The 23,833-nt window shown below is 58.2% G+C and overlaps 1 protein-coding gene across 4 annotated transcripts in view; it reads right to left on the minus strand.

Moving 5' to 3' along the window:
* Window positions 1-19,450, minus strand: part of CARS1 (cysteinyl-tRNA synthetase 1) — a 44,662-nt gene extending 25,212 nt beyond the window's left edge. Inside the window, exons 1-7 of one of the 4 annotated variants that reach the window (XM_055415258.2) lie at window positions 19,360-19,442; window positions 11,522-11,770; window positions 8,260-8,351; window positions 7,274-7,362; window positions 6,868-6,964; window positions 6,373-6,471; window positions 5,411-5,560 (exon numbers count right to left, since the gene is read on the minus strand). In XM_055415258.2, coding sequence (XP_055271233.1) covers window positions 5,411-5,560; window positions 6,373-6,471; window positions 6,868-6,964; window positions 7,274-7,362; window positions 8,260-8,351; window positions 11,522-11,770; window positions 19,360-19,384 — 801 coding nt within the window. In that variant the 5' untranslated portion in view covers window positions 19,385-19,442. Of the gene's footprint in view, window positions 1-5,410; window positions 5,561-6,372; window positions 6,472-6,867; window positions 6,965-7,273; window positions 7,363-8,259; window positions 8,355-11,521; window positions 11,771-19,359 lie in introns of all 4 variants that reach the window. The other 3 variants (XM_055415257.2, XM_055415259.2, XM_055415260.2) reach the window with 3 other exon arrangements.
* Between the last annotated feature and the right edge of the window lie 4,383 nt (window positions 19,451-23,833).

Raw genomic sequence — 23,833 nt, forward strand, 5'->3', positions numbered from 1 at the left:
TCTCACAAACTGTGCTCAACAGCTGGGCATCGCGTACAGAAACCATGAATCCAGGACCACCCATCACACACTGCAGAAGAGCTGAGTCAAGCTGGAACACAGACCGAGGTGTAAAATGGGCAAGTACGATACTTCTAGGAGATAATACAGGAAAAACCTAGACGACCTTGGTTTCCGCAATGACTTCTTGCCAACACCACCAGTGCACGGTTCTTGAAAAGTAAGAACCGATAGGCTGGATTCTTTCACAATTAAAATTTTCTGCTCTGGGAAAGACACTGTCAAGACAATGAAAAGACAAGCCACGGACTGGGAGGAAACATTTGCAAAAGACATGCCTGATAAAGGACTGTCACCAAAACAAAGAACTCTCAAAACTCAGTAAGAAGAAAACTGCCTGATTGCAGAATGGTCCAAAGGTGCTAACAGACACTCCGCCAAACGTGACACAAGATGGCCAACAAATACCTAAAGATGTTCCACGTCGTTCGTCGTCAGGGAAACGCAAATGAAAACAAGAGCCCACTGCACGACAAGTAGAACAGCCAGATGCTGACCCTGACGACGGCAGCGCCGGCACGGAGCTGGAGCGCTGGAGCGCAGCACGCCTGGTGGGCGCGGAGGGCGCAGCCGCTCCGGAAGCTTGCGGGCTTCCTAGCACACTGCACGTACTCTCACCTTGTGGTCCCGCGGTTAAGCGCCCTGGCGCTCACCCAAAGGCGCTGAAAATTCATGTCCACACATCACGTGGGTGTTCCAAGAAGCATTATGCATCACCGCCAAAATCTGGAAGCACCCAAGATGCATTTCAGTAGGTGGATGGACACACACGCTGCGGTCCGTCCAGACGAGGACCAACCCTGAGTGCTGAAAAGAAGCGAGCTCTCAAGCCCCGGTAAGACCTGGAGGAGCCTTCAGTTTAAATCACTAAGTGAAAGCAGGCGACCTGAGCAGGACACACAAGATATTCCAAGTCTGCGATACTCAGAAAAGGCGAAACTCTGGAGCCTGTAAAAGGCTCGGTGGTTACCAGGGTTTGCGGGCGAGGACAGAAGAACAGGCGGAGCAGACACGACTTTCAGGGCAGGGAGCCTACTCCGCGTGAGGATGTGAGGGCAGAGGCGCATCAACACACACGCGTCCAGGCCTGCAGGAGGCTCACCACCAAGAGAGAACCCAGGGTGGACGGGGACCCTGGGCCATGACACGTGTCAGTGGAGCTTCACCAGCCGCAACAAACAACAGCTCCGGGGGCATGCTGACGGGGCGAGGCTCCGTGTGCATGGGGGGTGCAGGGGCGGGGAAGGGCACAGAAACCTCTGCGCCTTCCCGTCCATTTCACTGGGAACCTGAAACTGCTCTAGGATAACACACTCTTTTAAAAAGTCTTAGTGAAACAGAAAGAGAGGTTCGACACAGCCAGAGGCGGATCTCTGAAACGATCCTTCAACACGCAACATTTAAAGTCCAAGTGTCTTGTGTGGGACTCGGCGAGGAGAGGAGCATTCACAACACACCTGGAGAACCAAAGCGGCGTGAGGCACGCGTGCCAAGATACCACAGCACTCACGCAGGGCGGCGAACCGGCCAGAGGGGCAGAGCGAGGCCCGACACACGGCAGACAGGTCTGCGGTGCCTGAGGGAAGCGGGGCTTCCCATGTCTGGGGAGGACTGGACCCCTGCTCAGACGACTTCAGAAGCTAATTCTGGGGACTCCCCTGGTGGTCCAGTGGCTAAGCCTCCGCGCTCCCAGTGCAGGCAACTGAGGTTCAATCCCTGGTCAGGGAACTGGATCTTACACGCCACAACCAGGAGCTCGCACGCCGCCGGGTGAAGCTGGGGATTGTCATACTGAGGGAAGGAAGTCAGAGAAGAAGAAATCTCACTCGTACTGGAACCTAGAATGAAATGATACAAATGAACTCATTCACAAAACAGAAACAGACTCACAGAGAATGAACTGATGGTCACCAGGGTGAAGGGATGCAGGGAAGGGACAGCTAGGGAGTCTGGGACCAAGGTGCACATACTGCTGTATTTAAAACGGACACAGGGAGCTCTGCTCAGTGCTACATGGCAGCCTGGACAGGAGGAGGCTTTGGGGGAGGGTGGGTACGTGTATTGTGTATGTGTGGCCGAGTCCCTCTGCAGTCCACCTGAAACTATCACAAGATTGATACTGGCTACACCGCAATGTAAAGTAAAAAGTCAAAATAAAAAGTTCACATGCCAGAACGAAGACCTGGTACAGCTACACACACACACACACAGACACAGACACACACAGACACAGACACACACACACAGAAAAACCCTCACACACACACATACACACACAGAAAAACCCTCTCACACACACACAGAGACACACACACACACACAGACACACACATAGACACAGAGACACACACACACAGACACACACAGAAAAACCCTCACACACACACACACAGAAAAACCCTCACACACACACAGAAAAACCCTCACACACACACACCACACACACACACCCACCACAGACGCAGACACACACACACACACCACACACACAGAAAAACCCTCACACACACACACCACACACACACCCACCACACACACACACACCACAGACGCAGACACACACACACACACACACAGACACACACAGACACAGACACAGACACAGAGACACACACAGACACACACAGACACACACAGAAAAACCCTCACACACACACACCACACACACATCACACACAGACACACACAGACACAGACACACACACAGACACAGACACACACACACACACCACACACACACAAAAACCCTCACACACACACACAGACACAGACACACACACACAGACACACACAGAAAAACCCTCACATACACACACACCACACACACACACACCCACCACACACACACCAAACAGACACAGACACACACAGACACACACACACACACCACACACAGAAAAACCCTCACACACACACACAGAAAAACCCTCACACACACACACCACACACACACACCCACCACACACACACCACACAGACACACACAGACACAGACACACACACACACACAGAAAAACCCTCACACACACACACCACACACACACACACACAGAGAAAAACCCTCAAACCCCAACAAATTCTGAGAATCAACACACACACAGAAAATCCCTCAAAACCGCCTGGTACAGCTACACACACACACACACACACACAGAGAAACCCTCAAAACCGCCAACAAATTCTGGGGATCAACACACACACACACACACAGAAAAACCCTCACACACACACACCACACACACACACACAGAAAAACCCTCACACACACACACCACACACAGCCACCCACCACACACAAACACCCACCACACACACACCACAGACGCAGACACACACAGACACACACACACACCACACACACACACACACACAGAGAAAAACCCTCAAACCCCAACAAATTCTGGGGATCAACACACACACACACAGAAAAACCCTCAAAACCGCCTGGTACAGCTACACACACACACAGAGAAACCCTCAAAACCGCAACAAATTCTGGGAATCAAAGACTTAAATGTAAACTAACTGTACAACCTTACAATCTTTAGAAGAAAATACTGGAGAAAACTCATGTTTCAGGATAAGAAAGGTTTCTTAAGACAGAAATGATAAGGATAAAAGAAGCCTGATAAAGTTGATTGCATTAAAACTAAGACGCTGTGTCATCAAAGGAAACGCCACCCGTGAGGAGAGAGTGTTTGCAACACATTTAAATGACAAACAACTAGCGTCCAGGAAACATAACGATGCTTAAAAACCAGTAAGTGGCATGGAAGATGCCTGTGCAGAATGGCGACCAGGAAGTGAACACACAAAGGGAAACTCAGTCCCACGAGAGGCTCGAGAAACGCAATTTCACACCAGGGGTACCACCTGACAGTCTGCGTCTGACACGCAGGAATGAGGCTGGCCGCAGAGCGTGCCGCCGTACATGCAAACCAACAGGACACCGGGAACACTCAAGGAGGAGGGCACAGTGACATGTACGGCATCCGGTCCACACCAAAAGGCTCTGAAGTGTGGCTGTACCTGGAACCGTTTGGCATGGACCAAGTATGACCATGGATGTTTTAAAGTGAAACTGAAAGTCACTCAGTCGTGTCCGACTCTCTGCGACCCCATGGACTATACAGTCCATGGGATTTTCCAGGCCAGAATACTGGAGTATTTCCCTTCTCCAGGGGATCTTCCCAACCCAGGGATCGAACCCAGGTCTCCCGCATTGCAGGCGGATCGTTTACCAGCTAAGCTATCAGAGAACCGAACTCCAAGGACCTCTTGGCGTGAACCAAATGTCCTGCAAAGTCAGGATGTAATGCTTATTACTGCCAACTAACACAGTGGTTCCTCAGAATACTGGGTTGAGTTTCTGCACGAGCCGCTTCTGGGGACGCACACAAAAGAACAAAGCGCAGGGATCTGCACACCGTGTTCACAGCAGCAAGGTCGACAACAAAGGGAAAAACAGCGGTCATCGGAGACGACGGGACACACAAAACGTGGCCCAGCCCACGTGATGATGCACTAGTCAGCCTCAGGGACAAACGAGCTTCTGACATCGGCTACAACGTGGATGAACCTGGAGGAGTTTGCTACGTGAAATAATCCAGCCACTAGAGGAGGAATCCCGAATGATCCCGCATCAGTGAGGTCCCGAGAGCAGCCGGCTCCACGGGGGTGGAAAGCACCACGGTGGGGCCAGGGGCTGGGGGTGGGTGGGGAGTGAGCATTTCCTGGAGACAGCTTGTCAGTTCGGGAAAATTAAAAACATTTCTGGAGATGGGCAGTGGTGGTGTTCATGCAACGATGTGAATGTGCTTAAAACTGGTTAAGCTGGGAAACCGCATGTTATGTGTACTGTACAATTTTAGTAAGAAGGACGTTACTGGAATCGCCGAAGAAAATTCTCTGCATCGCTGTTGGAAACAGAAACGTAACCAGCTTCCGGCCGGCCTGAGGCATCCCTGATACTGTCTGTGGTCTCAGAAGCAGGTGAGGGAAAGCCTCGTCCCCACGAGCTGACCTCACCCAGCTCGGGATGCGCACACCCAGGAGCGGTCCTGCAGGCACGCACCTTCCCCGGCCTGGTCTTCTGCACCTTCCATGAGCGGCCAGCAGGGAGCGCCAGTGTCGAGGCGAAGGGCCAGCGGCGCGGGGCCCGCGGGCGGAGAGGGGTGTGCGGCTCAGGCCGAGGGCGCCGGGCCCTCAGGGGCCGCACTCGCGCCCAAGGGGGACCCGCGGCGTGTCCGCTCGGCCTCCCCAGGCGGCGCTGCTGCCAGCCGTGGACAGAGCGCCCCGAGAAGCCGCCCCGCGCCCCCAGGGCAGGCCGGCGGACGCACCTCAGCCTCACCTGCGCGCGGCCCTCCAGCTCCTGCCCGGCCTGCCCGGCCCGCAGCGCGCCCTCCAGCGGCTCCGCGGCCTGCGCCACCGCGCGCTGCAGGCGTTCCAGCATCTGCCTCCGGTCCGGGTCCGCGGTCTCCTGCAGCTTCGCGGAGAAGGGCTGCGCGAGGGAGGAGAGGCCACCAAGTCAGCCCCGCTCAGCAGAGCCCGCGCTCCCTGGGGCTCCGCGCGCAAGAGGCCTCCGGGGTCTGGGTCCCCAGGGCGTCACCCCCTGTGACCCCAGGAGGCCGGTGGCCCTACGGTTGCGGGCCGTCCCTCTGACGTGACCCTGCACTGAGGCCGCTGCCCTAAGGCGGCGCCCAGGACACACGGGTGTCCCCCACGACGCCTCTGCCACAGAGGCCCCCCTGATCAGGCTAGAGGAGGACTGCTAAGCTCTAATTTTATCCCTATTTTTTCTGGCGGAGACAGTACATCATAAGCACAAGGGCAATCACTGCTGTAACTACCAAAGAAAGTGATTAAGAGAACTTGCCTCATCTGACCTCAAAACATAAGAACCATGTTCTGTAAGACTGTTTTTCCAAAACAAAATGTTAGACTGGAGAGAACGAATTTATTCAGATAACTCTGAAAATCTCCAGGACTGCCCACTTTAGAAGCCTGGCAGTTTCAGCCTCTTGAGGTCACGTGCCTTTGGCTCGGTTGTGACTCCATGTGGAAGGTTCCAGGTCAGCGCAGTCCACGGTGACCGGCGCTGAGCACCCTGTAAGTGGCCAGAGTGGCCACCCTCCGCCCTGCTCTTGGGTGTCTCTCCTGGTGGTTTTCCCCATGGCCCAGGGGAGCTGCAGGATGGAGACCTCACGACCCTGCGTGCTGTGACCCTGGGTGTCACGGAGCCCGCTGAGGACGGTGCCTGTGCTTGAGGGGGGAATTGGGGGGACACGGGGACCCGGAGCGGCAGTGACCCACCTGCAGGGCGGCTTGCACGTCCTCCAGCAGCTGCGCTGCCTGGGGCTGCGTCTTCCGGTACCGCTCGAACAGGTAGTTCTGCCGGGCCCTCTTGATGATCTGGGAGCAGAGGAGGGAAGCGGGGTCAGTTGGGCAGTGCCTGGTACCCGCACAGAGGGCAACCCTGAGTCAGGGGTGGCGGGGAGCCCAGCTGCTACAGGTGGCATCCGAGAACGCGGCTCCCCCTCGCCCTTCTGAGCAGGGGTCAGCCCAAGCCCACCCTCCCCCATGCCCACCCCCGCCCCAGGGGTTGCTCACATTTACCAGGGTTTTCAACAGCATCAAAGCAGGTGAACACAAAGCGTCATAAACCGCAATACAAGTCCCGCAGGGGGTTCAAACAGCGTACTGAGCTGAGCTGGCTCAAGCCAACGTGGCTTTATTAACTCACCCGAGGCCATTTCTTCCCTGTGCCACCCACAGCATTTAAAGCTTAATCCTGAAAACTCGCTGTACCTTATCGTCAACGTCTGTGATGTTCATGCAGTAGAAGACATCAAATTTGAAGTAATCCCTCAGCACTCTTCTCAGGATATCGAAGGAGATGTAGGACCTGCAGCGACAGGAGACAGGCCTTTCCACCGGCACAGCACGTGCGGCGTGCAGAGGGGCCCGCCTCGCCCCATGGCCCCAGCCCGGGCCGGCCCCGGAGCAGCGGGTGGGGAGGACTCGCAGGCACAGGAAGGACAGCGTCTGGTCAGAGTCCAAAGGGCACGTCAGGGCTGGGGGACCATGTCTGCTTGGTTATCTGACTCTCTACTTTTTCTACAGTGAATATTCATAGAATAAGAAGCTTTCATCTTAAAAATAAGAGAGAAAAGCTGGACGCCGAGCCTCCGCTCGGGGCCGGGTGCACTCCTACCTGGCATGCCCCATGTGGGAGGCGTCGTAGACGGTGGGCCCACAGCAGTACCATGTCACCCTCCTCCCGTCTTGCGGCACAAACACGTCCTTGGTTGGAAACGAGGAAATGGCCGTCATGAGGGGAGCAGGACCACTGCCAGCAGCCATGAGTGGCTCGCACAGGTTCACAGGACTGCAGAGCTTGAAGCAAGCCATGGTCCAGGCTGGGGCTGGGGAGCCGCACTGGACCCGATGGTGAGCTCCATGACCCAGGGGCCCGGGGCACAGGTCCCCTCCTCCCTGGGACTCCACTCACGGACACAGGCCGGGGGTCAAGGAGATGGGTGCCCCAATTCTGCTGCTTTAACGAGAGCAGCCTCCGTTCATCAGGCACCTGCTGTGAGCCAGGCCAGAGCCGAGCACGCTGACTGCCCAGCACTTGCTCCCAGGAACAACATGAGGAGGGAGCTTTCCTTTTCCAGCTGCCTGGGGCCCACACTCCTGGAGGAGCCAGCCTAGGGCATGAGGCCTCCCGCCAACCTCCCAAGGTCTCAGGTCAGTTCAGGGCCCGCTGTTCCCAACCAGTCCACGAGGGGGACCCTGCCACCCGTCTGCTCAGGGTGCTGGCCCACGGAAACCCGTCAGCCTGGCGCAAAACCCCTGAATCCCGTCAGCCCTGTGCAAAACCCCTCGAGCCTCTAATCCTGCTGAGAGAGCCCTGGCCAGTCCAGGGCCAACCTGCCTTCACCCTCACGCCTGCCGGGCTCCCGAAAGCGATGGGCCCCACTTGGCTGGCACTGTGACAGCAGGTGCCACCACATGTCCCCCTGAGGGCACGCTGACTCCTGGCCCTGCACACACCCAGAGCCAGGAGGCCAACGGGCAGCCCCTCAAAGCGTGCCACACGGGTGTGCACACATGCTTCCGAAGACAACCCTGCGGAGGACGCTCGCCCACCAGCCGAGGGGTTCTCCAGAGCCGCCCCCGCCCCCCGCGGCCCCCTACCTTCCTCCGGGTCAGGCTGTTGTACAGGCGGAGCTGGCACGGCTCGGACCCAGATGGAGGAGACCACGCGGGCTGTGCACGCCGCCCTCTGCCTGCTGGGGGAAGCACACCTGGGTCAGCGCGGGACGAAAGGAAACCACAGGGCTCTGATGGTGGGGCCTGATCCAGCGCCACCGCCCCCAACCCCCGCTCTGACTGCTCACGTCTGAGTGGCACCAGAGACGGCCCGCCACACCCGCTCCAAGCACAGGGCACCCACACGCCCAGGTGCACAGGCAGGCCATGGGGCTGGACCGAATGCACCTGGTCACACCCCCAGGAGGACGCCTCTCTGGAGGCTTCAGGGGATGGGAACCACCTCCAGGCCCACAAGCCAGGTCAGGCCAGAAACAGCCACTGGCCCATGGCCGCGGGTGGTCAGTAGCACGGCCCAGGGCCAGGCCCATCTCCACCAGTGGGCGGCTGGATCCCAACCCCCGTAACATGCGGGCTCCCGGGCAGGGCTCTGATGCAGAGCCCAGGGCTCCTCCCTGGTCCCAGAGCCTTTGGGAACAGCCCGCGGTGCACGCAATGGGGGTGGTGGGACAGGGGCTCATGGAGCCCAACCTCCTCCGGTTACAGTCACCGGGGAAGCCCCGCTCTCCTCCCTGACCCCCATCATCTCCTCCTGGCCATTCCCCTGCCCCTGTGGCTGTGAGCCCAAGCCTCCCACCGCAGGAAGGGCAGGCCTGACGCTCTGCGCCGAGAGCCTGGGAGGTGGATGGGGTTGGGGGGTAGCTCCGTCCCGAGGCCCCAAGAGAGACGCCAAATGTTAACATCCTCCACCCCCACTCAGAGCATCGTGACCCTCCCGCCACCCTGGGCACTGCTGCACGCCTAACCTGGCCAAGCTCGGCGGCCTGCGCCCAGAGCCCGCACGGGCCGCGTGCCCCCTGCACCCCTGCGGGCACAGGCTCCTGGTCTCAGCGCCCCCCCCACCCCGCTGCCGCATCTGTGAGGAGACCGTCCTGCCTGGTGTGGAGTCTGTGTTGAGCGCGGCCACCAGAGGACTGCCCACTGCTCCCCGAGGGTCACAGAGAACTCAGCCCTGGCCACCCAGAGGATGCACACGGCTGACCAGTGAAAGGGTGGGAGACAGCTGTGCTTGTGTGCACACCCGTGGGCGGTGGGGCGACAGGCAGAGCCACCAGCAGCTCCCGACTCCAGGCCCGAGTCGAGGACACACGGAAGGGCTCCTGTGGTCAGCGGCCGTCCAGGCCTCACCGGAAACACAGCCGGCAACTCAGCGACACTCCTCGGGGCGGCCCGCTGGGACGCCACCTGCCGCTCCCCCCACCACGACGCTGCAGGTCCCCGCATGAGAGACGCCGCAGTCACAGGGGGTGATGGAGGGCCAGCCGGAGCTGCTGGGGTGAAGGCGGGGCTTGAGGGACTGAAGGCTCACGCGAGCGGGCAGCAGCGACAGGATCCAGCAGCGGGCACAGGCAGGGGCCTGGCCAGAGGGACGCCCTCCAGGACACAAGGTCACACTCGGACTTCTGCGCCCCCCAGAGAGCAGCCACTGCCCAAGAGCTGGTGGGCAGTCACGGAAACCGGCACTCACAGTCCCCAGGCCAAAGGGAGAGTCGGGAGGCGTCCCCGGGGCCCCAGCTTAACGAGAAGGGAGGGTCGCCAGAAGCCCTGGGGGACCCACTGCTCCATGCCCAGCACCGATGGTCTCCACCAGGAGCAGCCCCCCAGCCATGCCCAGCCTTCCTCCAGCTGCTTGGAACAGCACACATACCAGCGCCTGGCACCCCTGCCTGGGCACGTGCAGAAACGCAGCCCTGACCATGAGCACACCACCAGCATGCCTGGCTCACCGAGGCCCGGAGAGTGAGGCTCCGGGCAGGGAGGGTGTTGGGGGTGGATGGGGGGATGGACAGAGGGGACGTGCCAGCCCACGCCTGCGTGCCCCGGGCACCACACACACCACAGCCTCGCAAGAGGGGCGGCTCAGAAGGTCACACCCTGGGGACCCGCAGGGCCACGAACCAACCTCCGTGGGGAAGAGCAGGTCCTGAAGCTCCTCTTGGGAGGGGGATGGGGCAGTGGGGGGTGGCAGAGAGCGCCCCGGGGAGGGGCCCGCCCACCCAGGACAGGCTGGGGGACGTCAGAGACGTGCCAGCGAGGCAGACGCTCGGCCACTGGTACCCAGGGACTCGGCAGAGGACACCGACCCTGAGGGTTCTGAGCCCCAGTCCACCAGGCATCCCCTGCCACTCGGGTCCCTGCAGGCACCCTGGAGGCATCCGTGTAGGGCACCAGGGAGGCCTCACCGCCCCGGGGAGCCCACATCTCCCTTGCGGGCAGACACCCACCCTTCCCAACAGGCGCCTGCATCACTCTCCCCACAAGCTCCCCAGTGGGAGGCTGCAGCTCCAGACAGACGGCCACGCCAAGGCTGTGCCCCGCCCACCCTGACCCCACCCCAGAGGCCACGCCCTGGGGAGAAGCACCACCTCCACTGGGGAAGTGGTGTCTGCGGCAGGATCCCCCCAGAAACCAAAGCCCACCCCACCCCAGCCTGGAGGAACACCACCCACCTCCAGCCCGTTCCAGAGGGCAGGTCCCCAGCATCCCAGGGGAAAGTGAAAGTCGCTCACTGGAGTCTTTGTGACCCCACGGACCATACAGTCCATGGGATTCTCCAGGCCAGAATACTGGAGTGGGTAGCCGTTTCCTTCTCCAGGGGATCGTCCCAGCTGAAGGATCCAGAAAAGACCCCACAGTCTGCCCGGCCCAGCAGGGACCACAGAGACGGCACGTGGACCCCCGCCCCCCATTCAAGGGGGTGCACACCCCAAGCCAGGCTGCTCGAGGGCATCGACCACCACAGATTCATCTACAGATTCACGGGAGGGGAGAGGCCACCCAGAAGCCAGATGCCCCCACCCCCACATACTACAAGCAGGGTCGGGGGGAGAGCAAGAGCTCTGAGCCCCTCTTCTCTCAAAGCCCAGAAACGCCTTCGCTCTGGGTCCCCAGGGCTCACAGCACTAACACTGCTGCAAGATCCGATGGTGGACACACACACGCCAGTGACCTCGGGGAAAACTTAAGAAGCAGCAAGTCAAGTCAGAGCGGGGTCATGATCCTTGGGGGTTGATGCCTCGGGTTTCGTCCTGACCTCCCCTTGGGGTGCTGGCAGGCCCCCCAGACCAGCTGCTCCCCCGCGGTCGGTGGGGAGGGTATCGCGGCCAGAAGCCGCCCTGCTACTCACTTGCTTGGAGCCCAAAGGGCGGGCCTGCAGCAGGGGGGCCGCCCAGGATAGCGGCCACGTGCCGGAACCAGCGGGCCACGTGGAAGAGCTGCGGGTCGGCCGGAGGGCCTGAGAGCTGCCTGAAGGCGTCCACGTCCGCCTGGGACAGGACGAAGCCCCGCACGTAGCTACGCGTGCTGAGGTGCGCGTCCAGCGCCTGCACCCGGGCCGCCTCGTCACTAATGCCCAGGATGGCCCTGTAGTCGGGAGCTGCAAAGACAGAGGATGCGCGTCAGTGGGCCCGGGGGCCTCGGCAAGCCCAGGATCGGGCCCGGGGCTCCCGCTTCCGGGCAGGAGACACCCAGGACGGCCAGGAGCCCGAGGCGGGGGGACAGGTGCGCAGCAACTGCCTGTGGGCTCCAGGCGGGACGAGGACGTTTCGGAACCAGATAAACGCAGCTGCAGGAGGCTGTGAATTTTACAGATGCACGAGCTGCACACTAAGGTGGCTAACCTCACGGCTGGTGATGTTCACCTCAATTACACATGCGCACACACACACAATTACACACACAGTTTCACCTTAATTACACGCACGCACACACACAGGCTGCTGATTTTCACCTCAATTACACACACACACATAGTTTCACCCCAATTACACACACACACACACATACACACACAGCCCTGCTAGGCACTGGGTGCCAGATGGTCCCTGCTGACAGGTCCCCTCACCCCAGGTGGGCGATGGGCAGCCATGAGAACTGCAGACCTTTCCAAACCCGGCACTGGCCAGGCTTCCAGCAGCCAAGACCAAGCTCCAAGGAGGCCCGCAGCCTGAGGCGGCTCCACCTGCCTGGAGAGCAACCGTCCAGCCAGTGCCTGGCACAGGCCTGCCCCTGGCAGGGGCCCGAGGCCACTGCTCTGCCCTGGAGCCACGAGGATGGGTGTGGAAGGAAGGACAAAACCGCAGCCTGAGCGAGGACCAGCCAGCAGCCTATGCCAGCAGACGGCCCTGGGCCCTGACCACCCTGAGATCCCAGCCCGACCCACCAAGCCCGCTCGCCCCTCCTCCCCCCTGAAGACCCCACCTCTTCCCTTGTCAGCGCGTGACCCTGTGTCATGGCTCCAACCACTGTCTGGTGCCCTCGCCTCCTGCGGGGGGGCGGGGCAAGCGGGTGGCACCAGGCCCATGGCCGTGGAGATGGGGCTGGTCTCGCTTCCTTCCACAGACACGTCGAGCCCGGGCGGCGGCTCTGACTGTGCCAGCAGAAGCCAGGCCCTCACCCCCCAGGCACGGAGCAGACACCCCGACCCAGAGGCCTGCAGATGCAGCTGCCTGGCACGAGGCCTGGGCCACCATGTTGGGCCCAGCACAGGCGCGGCTCCAGACAGGGAGGAGATGCGGGCCAAAACGGGCCGGGCCCGGCCCAGAAGGAGAACCAGTGCCCCAACCAGGCCCACAGGATGCCTGCAAGCAGAGCACAGCGCACCCCTGGGGAAGAGCTGCTCTCCTACAGGTCTTCACGTGGGAGACCCTCCTCCAGGCAGGAGACCCTCCTGCCCTGTGTGGGGCGGGCTTCCCAGGCATGGGGGCGAGATGGAGGCAGGAAGCGAGGACCAAAGCCCTCGGGGGGCCCAGCCTCAGGGACCACCGAACCCCGACTTCTCCATCCACAGGAAAGGCGTGGGCCCCGGGGACAGATCCTCCCCGGCTCTGGGCCCAGGCGTGCCAGGGAGACCGGCCACGTTGCGCCCACTGCACAGGGCAGCCCTGAGGCACGCAGCTCAGCGCCCCTCCAGCCTTGCCCAGGTGCCCTCAGGGCAGCCGGGGTCACACCACCGGATGGACCAGGCCTGCATCTTCAGACACGCCTGGAGCACTGGCCTCTCAGGAGAGCCGCCAGAAGGTCTCAGCCCTGCTCTCCCCGGACCCTGGGAGGCAGGCGCCCCTGCTCCCCAGGGTCCGGGCTTCTCGGGGCCCCGAGGCCAGAGCAGCCCCGCTCCTCCTCCAGGCCCCCGTCTCACCGAGCCCGGTCCTTACACCAGCCGGGGTCCCCCACACCCCTCGGGCCCCTGCCTGCCTGAGGCCCCCCTGGACACGGCCAGCCTCCCTGCTTCCCCAGGCTCCATGGGGGTCACCCTTCCCACCGGCCCTCCTGGTCACTGTTCCAGGAGAGCCCACCCCCCGGGGCCTGGCCTCTCCTGCTGCCTCATCTCCCCAGAGCGCTAATTTCTGACACACGGACTCCCCTGCCCGCTTTCCTACACTGACTGCATGCTCCTCTCTTACACTGGATGAAAGTTCAGGAAGCTACGTCGAGGGCCTGCTGGCGAGTGGATGGAGCTGGGGGGAGGGCCAGTGCGTGTCCCGGGGGGGCTACATCGCCCTTGAGCACCTGGCTGCCCCGCGTCGCCCCCCAAGCCCACCCTCCCCGTCTCTGCTGCAGGCGCCTGGGCCGGGACTGGAGCGCAGAAGGGACAGCCCCCAACCTCGTGCCCCTGGAACCGCACTGGACAGACAGGCTGCCCTCACTCCGGGTGAAAGCCAGGGAAGAGGCACCCCCTAGGACCCACTGACCTGCACAGTGGTACCCTGGGCTGAGGGTGCTCCCAGAGTGCTTTAGTTCCCTCTTTTCTCTCACTGCCCGCATTTTCTGCAATAAGCACGCGTCCTTTCCATAGTAAGAAAAACACGTCAAACGTTTCACCGACTGGATGGCTTTAAAGCGCTGACGAAGCAGGTCAGGGGACAAGGGCTCGGCAGGTTTGCACCCCTCCCCGGCTGGGCGGATCCCCTCCCAGGTAAACAGGTGCACACGCACGCACACACACACACGCCTCGTAAAGCTGCGGTGTTAGTGAGATGACACTCGTAAACTGTTTGAAATACTGCGGGCGCACAGCCCGCGCCCATCAGCTGCTATTATTATCATCATTATTATTTTACTCGCTCCTGTGTTATTACTGCTGTAATGGCCCTGGAGGAGTTTACCCACAGATCACACACGTGTTTATTACTAAGAGTCCCGTCTGGAGCAGGAAGCCTGCAGGCCAGAGGGCCAGTCATTGGGTCACTGTGGTAGCTGCATTCAAGCCTAACTTGAGGAAACAAATTTAAAATAGGTCAGCTTTCAAGTGGCTGTGGGTTTGGGCCAGACTGCGGTCTGGCTGTGAGCCCGTGATGCCAAAGGCAATGAGTGGACTCCGGAGCAGGGCGCCCATCGCCTCCCCGACCCCCCTCCCCCGGGACCCTCCCCAGGGAGCCCCGCGCACACACACAGCGCGACTCCCAGTGCTGCGTCCGCCGCCAGTCCACTGCAGGGCCATCCAGACACACAGCTTTTGACTGTGGGAAGGCCCTGAGCGTGGACCGTGGTCATCACGGTTTAGAAAATACTTAACTGAACTTACACAAATCTGAGAGCCAGGTGAGGAAACCAAGTCACACAAGCCGTGACCCCCGCTTCCTGGCCACAGCGTGTACATCGCCCACAGCGTGCACACCGCCCGCACCTGCCAACAGCCCCTCACCGCCTGCTCTGCACCGGCCAGGCTCTCGCTCGGGGAAGGCCCAGCGCCAAGGCAGCACCTCCAGCTCCTAGAAGCACCCGATCCAGGCCCTCCCGAGACCTTCAGAATCGGAACCTGGGGGTAAGGCCGGCTCCCCTGGCCCCTGCCCTGCCAACCTCAGCAGCTAAGAGCCCGCAGGCAGCTTGCTGACACTCAGACCCCTCCCCGGCAGGCCTGTCTTCCTCCTAAGCGCCCAGGCCAGGCCTGTTTCTGTTCCAAGACCAGCCTGGTGCAGTGCAGGTCTGCACCCCTCTCGCTGGCCGCGAGGCCCTGGAGGCATCCAGCCTTGAGGGTTAGGCCCTTCCTGCAAAGGCCCCTTCAGCTCCCCCACCCGCCTCTGCTGTCGCCTGTCACCGGGGGCACCCCTTCAGGCCCATTCCTCTTTCCTGGGGGGTTCCCAGTCTGAGAAGCCTTCTGGAACGAAAGTTCCCCCCCCCACGAATCTGGGGGACCAGAGAGACGCAGGCAGTTCTGCTCCCCCACACCGGCGGCAACGTCACCCACTCCCGGGAGTCAGGGCTCCCACCTCCCTGAGCACAGCCCCGGACGGCCAGATGTCACTTGTCCACACGGTACCCCCAGCCATCATGTCTCGCCTCCAACCTGGGCTTCAGGGACGGCATGGCCGCCTTCCCCATGGCAAACCCAGCACCCGCCCCCGTCCGCACCAGCCCGTCCACTCCTCACACCCACTGCTGCCACTGCCCAGGCCACGGGTCACCAGCGTCTTGGGCACTTCCTGGTCTCCCTGCTTCAGTCCACATGGGGGAGGGGCCAGATGCCTTGCCAGGGCTCAAAGGCAAGACCCACATTCCGCAAATGGCTCCAGGCCCTTGCAGACCATGGCCTGCAGCCATCTCCCGCCCTCCCCCACCCTCTGGCCTCAGGAACCTGCTGGAAAGCAACGCAGCGGTCCTCAGGCCTCAGTGCCAGGTGAGAGCGCTCTCTGCGATGCCCTCTGCCAGGTCCCCCAGCAGCACCACACAGGGAAGTGACCAAGAAAGGAATGGTCCATGCCGGGGCAGCACTGGGCTTCTGCGCTCCAGCCACCCCTTCCCGCTGGACGTTAAGCCCAAGAAGGCCTGACGCCCGGCCTTGCCCCCAGCTACACCCCCACGCCCAGCAGCGTCTGGCAGAGCCGGTGCCCGCAGCACACCTGCGAATGAATGAAGTGGCAGACCCACGGAAGGCCCTACTGTGAAGAGTCTCTCCCAAACGAACGAAGCGACAGACCCAGTGAGCACGCTGCTGTGAACTGGTGGACAAGTTCCCCCCGAAACAGCAGGTGTGAGCTTTCATGGGGCACTGGTGGGCCCTGGACGCATCACCATCTGATGCCCAGACACATGTGTCTGCACGGCAGCGCTGCCCGGGGAGGGCGGGGCAGGGCGGGAGCGTGGACACTGGGCGCTCTCATCGCCACCCAAGGACACTGTGTCCCCGGCTCTCAGACTGGAAACACCAGGAGACAGGAGGGCGTGGATGAGCAAGCATCTGTAGTCTGCACACAGAGGCATTTCACTCTTCTCTGGGAAACACAGAAAATACAGCCTGCTCCCCTGTCTGCACTGACCCCCTCTGGAACTGGGACATTTGATGTTAATCTGAACCGAATCATCAAGGCAGAGTAGTCAAGGTTGCTGCTACTGTCATACAGACCCTGGCAAGCTGTGTGGCCTCAGACAAATCACTCACCTGGTCTGAACCTCAGGATTCCCGTCTGCACAGCAAGGGTAGCAATAACCACAAAGGCGTGCTCTGAGGATGGCAGGCCCCCACCGATGTGCTCAGCACAGGCTCATGCTGAGAAAAATGCTAAATGCTCCTGTACTATAATGGGATGGTTAGAGAACATCACTGACTCAATGCACATAGATTTGAGCAGACTCCAGGGGATCGCGGAGGACACAGAGGCCTGGCGCGCTGCAGTCCCTGGGGTCGCCAAGAGCTGGGCACGACTAAGCAACTGGACAACTGTTATTACGAACAACTTTGAATTCTACTGTGTAAAAAATTAAACTGCAAGTCTGACCTAACTCACGGCCACCAAAGAGGCCTGGCCTGCAGGGCAAGGCTTCTGAGATGTGCTCAGTCCACCCTGGGGGTCACGAGGGATGAGACTCAACTTTCTAAAACACCCAGGAACAGGCCTCGTGTTCGAGCTACAAAGGAGAGGCTTTAACCCCAGTGGCATCGCAGGGGACCACCAACTTAAGAAAGACGATATGAAATGGGAAGGTTGTTCTAAACGAGGGACTCCTTAAAAATTCTGCGACGACTCTAACCTTGGGAAGAAAAGCTTTCAGAACCCGGAAACCTAGAACATCTAGAACTCTGGCAGCTGTAGGAAGCCCTTACCGTGTCATTTCCTGTTTTCTCAGGGGATGGTCCACGGTTCTTGTCTTTGAGAAAAGCCTAGACAAGGGGTATATGTGGGGAAGTGGGGGGGGGGGCATCAGCTCTAAAACAAGAGAGGGCAGAGTGTGGGCTAAGAGCTGTGGCCCTTAATTTTAGGGCCAGGACAACCTGTCAGCCGCCCAGACACCTTAATCTTAATCTATGCAGCAATCTTCCAAAAACAGGGCAATTCTTATTAAGGCTCTGAAAATCTCTAGTTCTGAAGCAGCTGAAAAGAACTAAAAAACTGAATATGCCATTTCTGATCTCAAATGAAAAAGGAAGAGAGAGATGGAGGAAGGAAGAAAAGAAACAATCTTGGGCTTTCACCCCGGACACAGCACCCATTTCAGCCAAGTGTTCTTAACCTCTGCTGCTGCTGCTAAGTCACTTCAGTCGTGTCTGACTCTGTGTGACCCAATAGACGGCCTCCTACCAGGCTCCCCCCATCCCTGGGATTCTCCAGGCAAGAACACCAGAGTAGGTTGCTATTTCCTTCTCCAATACATGAAAGTGAAAAGTGAAAGTGAAGTCGCTCAGTCGTGTCCGACCCTCAGCGACCTCATGGACTGCAGCCCACCAGGCTCCTCCGTCCACGGGATTTTCCAGGCAGGAGTACTGGGGTGGGGTGCCATTGCCTTCTCTGGTTCTTAACCTCTACCAAACCCTACCGGCTTCCCTGGTGGCTCAGAGGTTAAAGCGTCTGCCTCCAATGCGGGAGACCAGGGTTCGATCCCTGGGTCGGGAAGATCCCCTGGAGAAGGAAACGGTAACCCACTCCGGTATTCTTGCCTGGAGAATCCCATGGACGGAGAAGCCTGGTAGGCTACAGTCCACGGGGTCGCAAAGAGTCGGACACGACTGAGCGACGGAACAGAACGGAACCCTATAAGGCTCACTGCATCCTGCTAGTTGGGACTTTTTAAACTTGCCCCACGTGGGGAAGGGGCAGAGGTGGAACCTCAGCCCTGCCAGCCCCAGAAACTTGGCTATCAACCAAGCTGCTATTTTTCAGGAGTCCCGGTGGACTTCTGAGGGCGGAGGATCTGGGTGGGTGGAGCCAATGCTGGAATCCAGGCACACCAGTCCCGTGGAATGCGGGGTGCCTGGATGGTGGGTACCCCAGCGACCCTGTCATCAAGGGCCTCCCACGTCACCGGGTCCAGCTGCTTAGAGCTCCCTGCCAGGAACCCCAGGAGCAAGGGGGACCCCAGAGGCCAGGGAAGTGTGTACAGTCTAAGCAGGGCAGCCAGAGAACAAAAAGGACACCCTCAGAGTGCTTCCCAAGGAAAGTTTGCCCCGGACTCCGGGGACTACCTGCGCTCTGTGCGGCGCCCCGAGATCTTGCAGGAGCGAGGGTGAGCAGGGAACCAGCGCGCCCCGGAGGCTGCCTGGGGGCGGCTTGTCTGCCGGCTGGTGACACGAGTGACGCGTGGGGACAGAGCCTGGGACGCTCACGGAACCCCGGGGGCGGCAACTAAGGGCGGGCAGGTCCCCGCGGCCAGTGCGTGCAGCCTCAGAGGACAGCCAGTGCGTGCAGCCTCAGAGGACAGCCTCCGTGAAGCCCCGACCCTTCCCGGACGCCCGCGTCCGGCTCCCTCGGCCCCGCGCCCCTGAGTGTCACCCAGGGCCGGGCGGCCGCAAACGACCCTGGGGCTGAGCCTGCGCCCCCAGATCCCGGGGGCCGCAGGCGGTGCGGCCCGGGCCGGCAGGGGACCAGGGCCAGCCCCGGGGTCGGGGGCTGCAGAGCCCGGGAAGGGCGGCCACGGCCGGGCCCGCGCCGGGGAAACCCGGGGTCCGGGCCGCCCTCTGCGCGCCGGGGGCCCGCCCCGCAGAGACCCGCCGCCCCGGCTCCCGCGCCGCCCCGCCGCCCCTCGCGCGCTCACCGTGCTCCGTGGAGGACCCTGCCATCACCCGAACCCGCACTCGCCAGGCCGCCGCGGCGTCCCAGAATCTGATGCAACCACCGCCCCGGAAGTCCCGCCCCCAAGCCGCCGGCCTTCCGGGAGCCGCCCGGTCGCCAGGCAACCGCCCGCGCTCCGACGCCGCTGGCCCCAGGCATGCTGGGAATCTTTTTTTTTTTTTTTCACTCAATTTTTATTCACGTTAAGGAAATCAGTCCTGAATGTTCATTGGAAGGACTGATGTTGAAGCTGAAACTCCAGTACTTTGGCCACCTGATGCGAAGAGCTGACCCACTGGAAAAGACCCAGATGCTGGGAGAGATTGAAGGCGGGAGAAGGGGACGACAGAGGATGAGATGGCTGAATGGCATCACCGACTCGATGGACAGGAGTTGAGCGAACTCTGGGGGTTGGTGATGGACAGGGAGGCCTGGAAAGCTGCAGTCCACGGGGTCGCAGAGTCGGACACGACTGAGCGACTGAACTGAACTTATATAGTTGATTAACAATGTTGTACAACAGAGTGACAGTTATACATATACTCAATCTTCTTTTCCCTTATGACTTGTCATATTAAATGTAGTATGATAGGAAATATAGTTCTCTGTTCTATACAGTAGGACACTGTGGATAATCTATATTAAAAAGCCTCCATCTGCTAACACCAACCTCCCACTTCATCCCTCCCCATTCCCCCTACCTCTTGACAACCCACAGTCTGGACTCTATTGGACCAGTCATTCTTAAAAAAAAAAACAGTTAAAATATCACCAAATGAAAAGAATACTATGGAATACACAGTTGCAAAAAGCTACATTAAGTTATTTTACAACTGCCTCAAGCTGCAAAAGGAAAAAAAAACCCAATGCCTTACCTAAGTTATCCCTCTCTCAAAATAATGCCATCTATATTATAAACCACGAACTCCCCATCGAAAGATGGGAACTGCTTTTGTTAATTCACATATATATATATATGACTGTATCACTTTGCTATACACCTGAAACAAGCAACACTGTAAATAAAATATAGTACAATATAAAATAAAAATAAGTAACAGGTCTTTGGGGCTTTACACCGAGTTAGAGTTCCTATCAGAGGGATAAGAGCACTGCAGCCGCACTGAATCCTCATGAAGAAGGCACACGAATGACGGGGTTACAAGAGTTACAGGAATGACAGCTGCTCACGTCCCAGAAACTACAGCTCACAGAAAACCAACAAAGGCACGAGATACAGACCATTCACTTATGAATGTGTAAAAACTCAAAAAAGTCCACATCACTCCTACATGTCGAAAGTGCCTCAGAATACACACAATACCAACCTTCTCATGGTTCTGGCTAAATTACATATACCAGTCCACAACAAATGGCAAAATCTGTAACTCTGTTCAAAGCCTCAAAAATTTACTTAAGATTAATTTCCTATATTTCTATGCCACCTTTATAGTTCTGGTTTCTCATTTCTTAATTAGTAAATTCAGTGTGCAGTTCCTATCCCAGGCTAATTTATACACTTCTGGAAGAAACGGCCTCTTAAATCCACAGAGTGATGAGGTGGGGAGCCCCCAACCACGTCAGATTCGTTTCACATATGATAATACACGTTTCAATCCATTCTCCCAAATTATCCCACCCTCGCCCTCTCCCACGGAATCCAAAAGACTGCTCCACACATCCAAGTTTCTGCTGTTGTCTCATATACAGGGTTCTCATTATCCTCTTGCTATATTCCATATATATGTGTTAATATATTGTATTGGTGTTTTTGTTTCTGGCTTACTTCGCTTTGTATAATAGGCTCCAGTTTCGTCCACCTCATTAGAACTAATTCAACTAATGTTTATGGCATTGTGCTTTGTACCATTTATTAAATTTTATAAATAAAAAAATAAAAAAAAAAACAAGTGTATAATTGTTGTAGGAAAGGGGACCCCTTCCAGGGCCCAAAACTGGGCTCTTGTCTAACACCCGGAAAAGAATTGTCCGAGGAGACACGGTCTGACAAAGCAAGAGGCTTTATTGGGAAGGGCGCCTGGGTGGAGAGCAGGAGGGTGAGGGAACCCAGGAGAACCGCTCTGCCGCGTGGCTCGCAGTCTCAGGTGTTATGGTGATGGGATTAGTTTCCGGGTGGTCTGGCCATTCTAATTCAGTCTTTCCTGGTGGCCCCGCATCACTCAGCCAAGATGGCTGCTGGCGAGAGGGATTCTGGGAAGTGCACGGACACCGGGTGTCTCCTTTTGACCTTTCCTGAACTCTTCCGGTTGGTGGTGGCTCATTAGTTCTGTATTCCTTACTGGGATCTATTGTCATAAAACAGCTCATGCGAATGGTTACTAAAGGGCCTGACCAGAGTGGGCGGTTTCAACCAGCGTGCTCCCCTAACATAATTATTAAGTGTTCTTAGTTTCTCTGGTAGAACCAGCTGGAACAGCCGCATGTGCACACAACCTCCGCTCCCTTTTGACCCTCCCTCCCACACACCCTATCCTGCCCCTCTGTGTAGTCACAGAGCACCAAACTGAGCTCCCTGTGCTACAGGCAGCTTTTTAACGTGTTCATTTTTTGGCTGTGCTGGGCCTTAATTGTAGTGGTCTTTGAGCTTCTTCTGGCGTGCAGCGTCTTTGAGTTGTGGCGTGAGAAGTCGTCAGTTGCAGCATGTGGGATCTAGTTCCCTGACCAGGAATCGAACCCCATGTGGAGGGCACACAGTGTTAGCCCCTGGATCACTAGGGAAGCCCCTTCTGTGCTATACAGCAGTTTACCACTAGCTGGCTATTTCACACATGGCAGCGTATCAATCCCAATCACCCAGTTCATCCTCTCTCCCCCTTCCCACGCATCCACGTCAGTTCCTTACATCTGCGTCTCTACTCCTGCCTTGCAAATACGTCCATCTGCACCGTTTTTCTAGATTCCACCTATGTGTTAATGTACAATGTTTGTTTTTCTCTTTCTTGCTTCACTGTATGACAGATTCTAGATCCACGCTGCTGCTGCTGCTGCTGCGAGGTCGCTTCAGTCGTGTCCAACTCTGCAACCCCGTAGACGGCAACCATGCACATCACTACAAATGACCCACTTTCACTCCTTCTTAGAGCTGAGTAATACTCCTGAGATGGCTGGATGGCATCACCGACTCTGTGGACATGAGTCTGAGTGAACTCCGGGAGTCGGTGATGGACAGGGAGGCCTGGCGTGCTGTGATTCATGGGGTCGCGGAGAGTCGGACACGCCTGAGCGACTGAACTGAACTGAAGACTCCATTGTGTATATGTGCCCTAGTTGTTCTTACTGCTCTGCAGCCTGTGTCCTTGAGCACCCTGCTAAGTGACGTACTTACACACATATATGTATCCATTACTGTCCAAATTCTTTTCCCATATGGGTTATCACAGGGTATTAAAGAGAGTCTTCTGTCCATCTTTGACTGGGATAGTCTTCCTGCAGTGCCAGGTCTGGACCAGTATCTGTGAGTGCGCAGAGTGGCTGCCAGGCCGCCTGCCATCACCTGCTCCTACTATCTATGAACACCTCCTCAATGCCAGGTCCTGTCCTAGGCCGTGGAGACATCAGCATGACTCTGAGACCAAGGAGTTGCTGGGGACAGAGGGACAACCACCAAAGTCTCCTGGCCTCAACCCAATGTGAGCTCACCCAGTACAGTAAGCCGCCCACTGGGATCTAGCTCTGTCACGCCACAGGCAGTGCCCCAACCCACCCTGCCCTGGCAGAGCAGCACTTCTGCTGACATGCAGAGCTGACCTTCCCACCGGAATGTTATAGAGAATCTATGTTTGCTTAAAGCTCAACATTCAGAAAACGAAGATCATAGCATCTGGTCCCATCGCTTCATGGCAAATATATGGGGTAACAGTGGAAATAATGAGAGACTTCATTTTGGGGGGCTCTAAAATCACTGTAGATGGTGACTGCAGCCATGAAATTAAAAGTTGCTTACTCTTTGGAAGGAAAGTTATGACCAAACTAGACAGCATATTTAAAAGCAAAGACATTACTTTGCCAACAAAGGTCCATCTAGTCAAGGCTATGGTTTTTCCAGTAGTCATGTATGGATGTGAGAGTTGGGCTATAAAGAAAGCTGAGGGCCAAAGAATTGATCCTTTTGAACTGTGGTGTTGGAGAAGACTCTTGAGAGTCCCTTGGACTGCAAGCAGATCCAACCAGTCCTGTTCATTGGAAGGACTGATGCTGAAGCTGAAACTCCAATACTTTGTCCACCTGATGCGAAGAGCTGACTCATTTGAAAAGATCCTGCTGCTGGGAAAGATGGACGGCAGGAGGAGAAGGGGATGACAGAGGATGAGATGGCTGGATGGCATCACCGACTCAATAGCCATGAGTTTGGATAGGCTGTGGGAGCTGGTGCTAGAGAGACCTGGCGTGCTGCAGCTCATGGGGTCGCAAAGAGTCAGACACGACTGAGCAACTGA

Source organism: Moschus berezovskii, chromosome 25 (assembly GCF_049115385.1).
Source record: "Moschus berezovskii isolate FMDL1 chromosome 25, NW_MosBer_1.0, whole genome shotgun sequence".
Lineage (NCBI taxonomy): Eukaryota > Metazoa > Chordata > Mammalia > Artiodactyla > Moschidae > Moschus > Moschus berezovskii.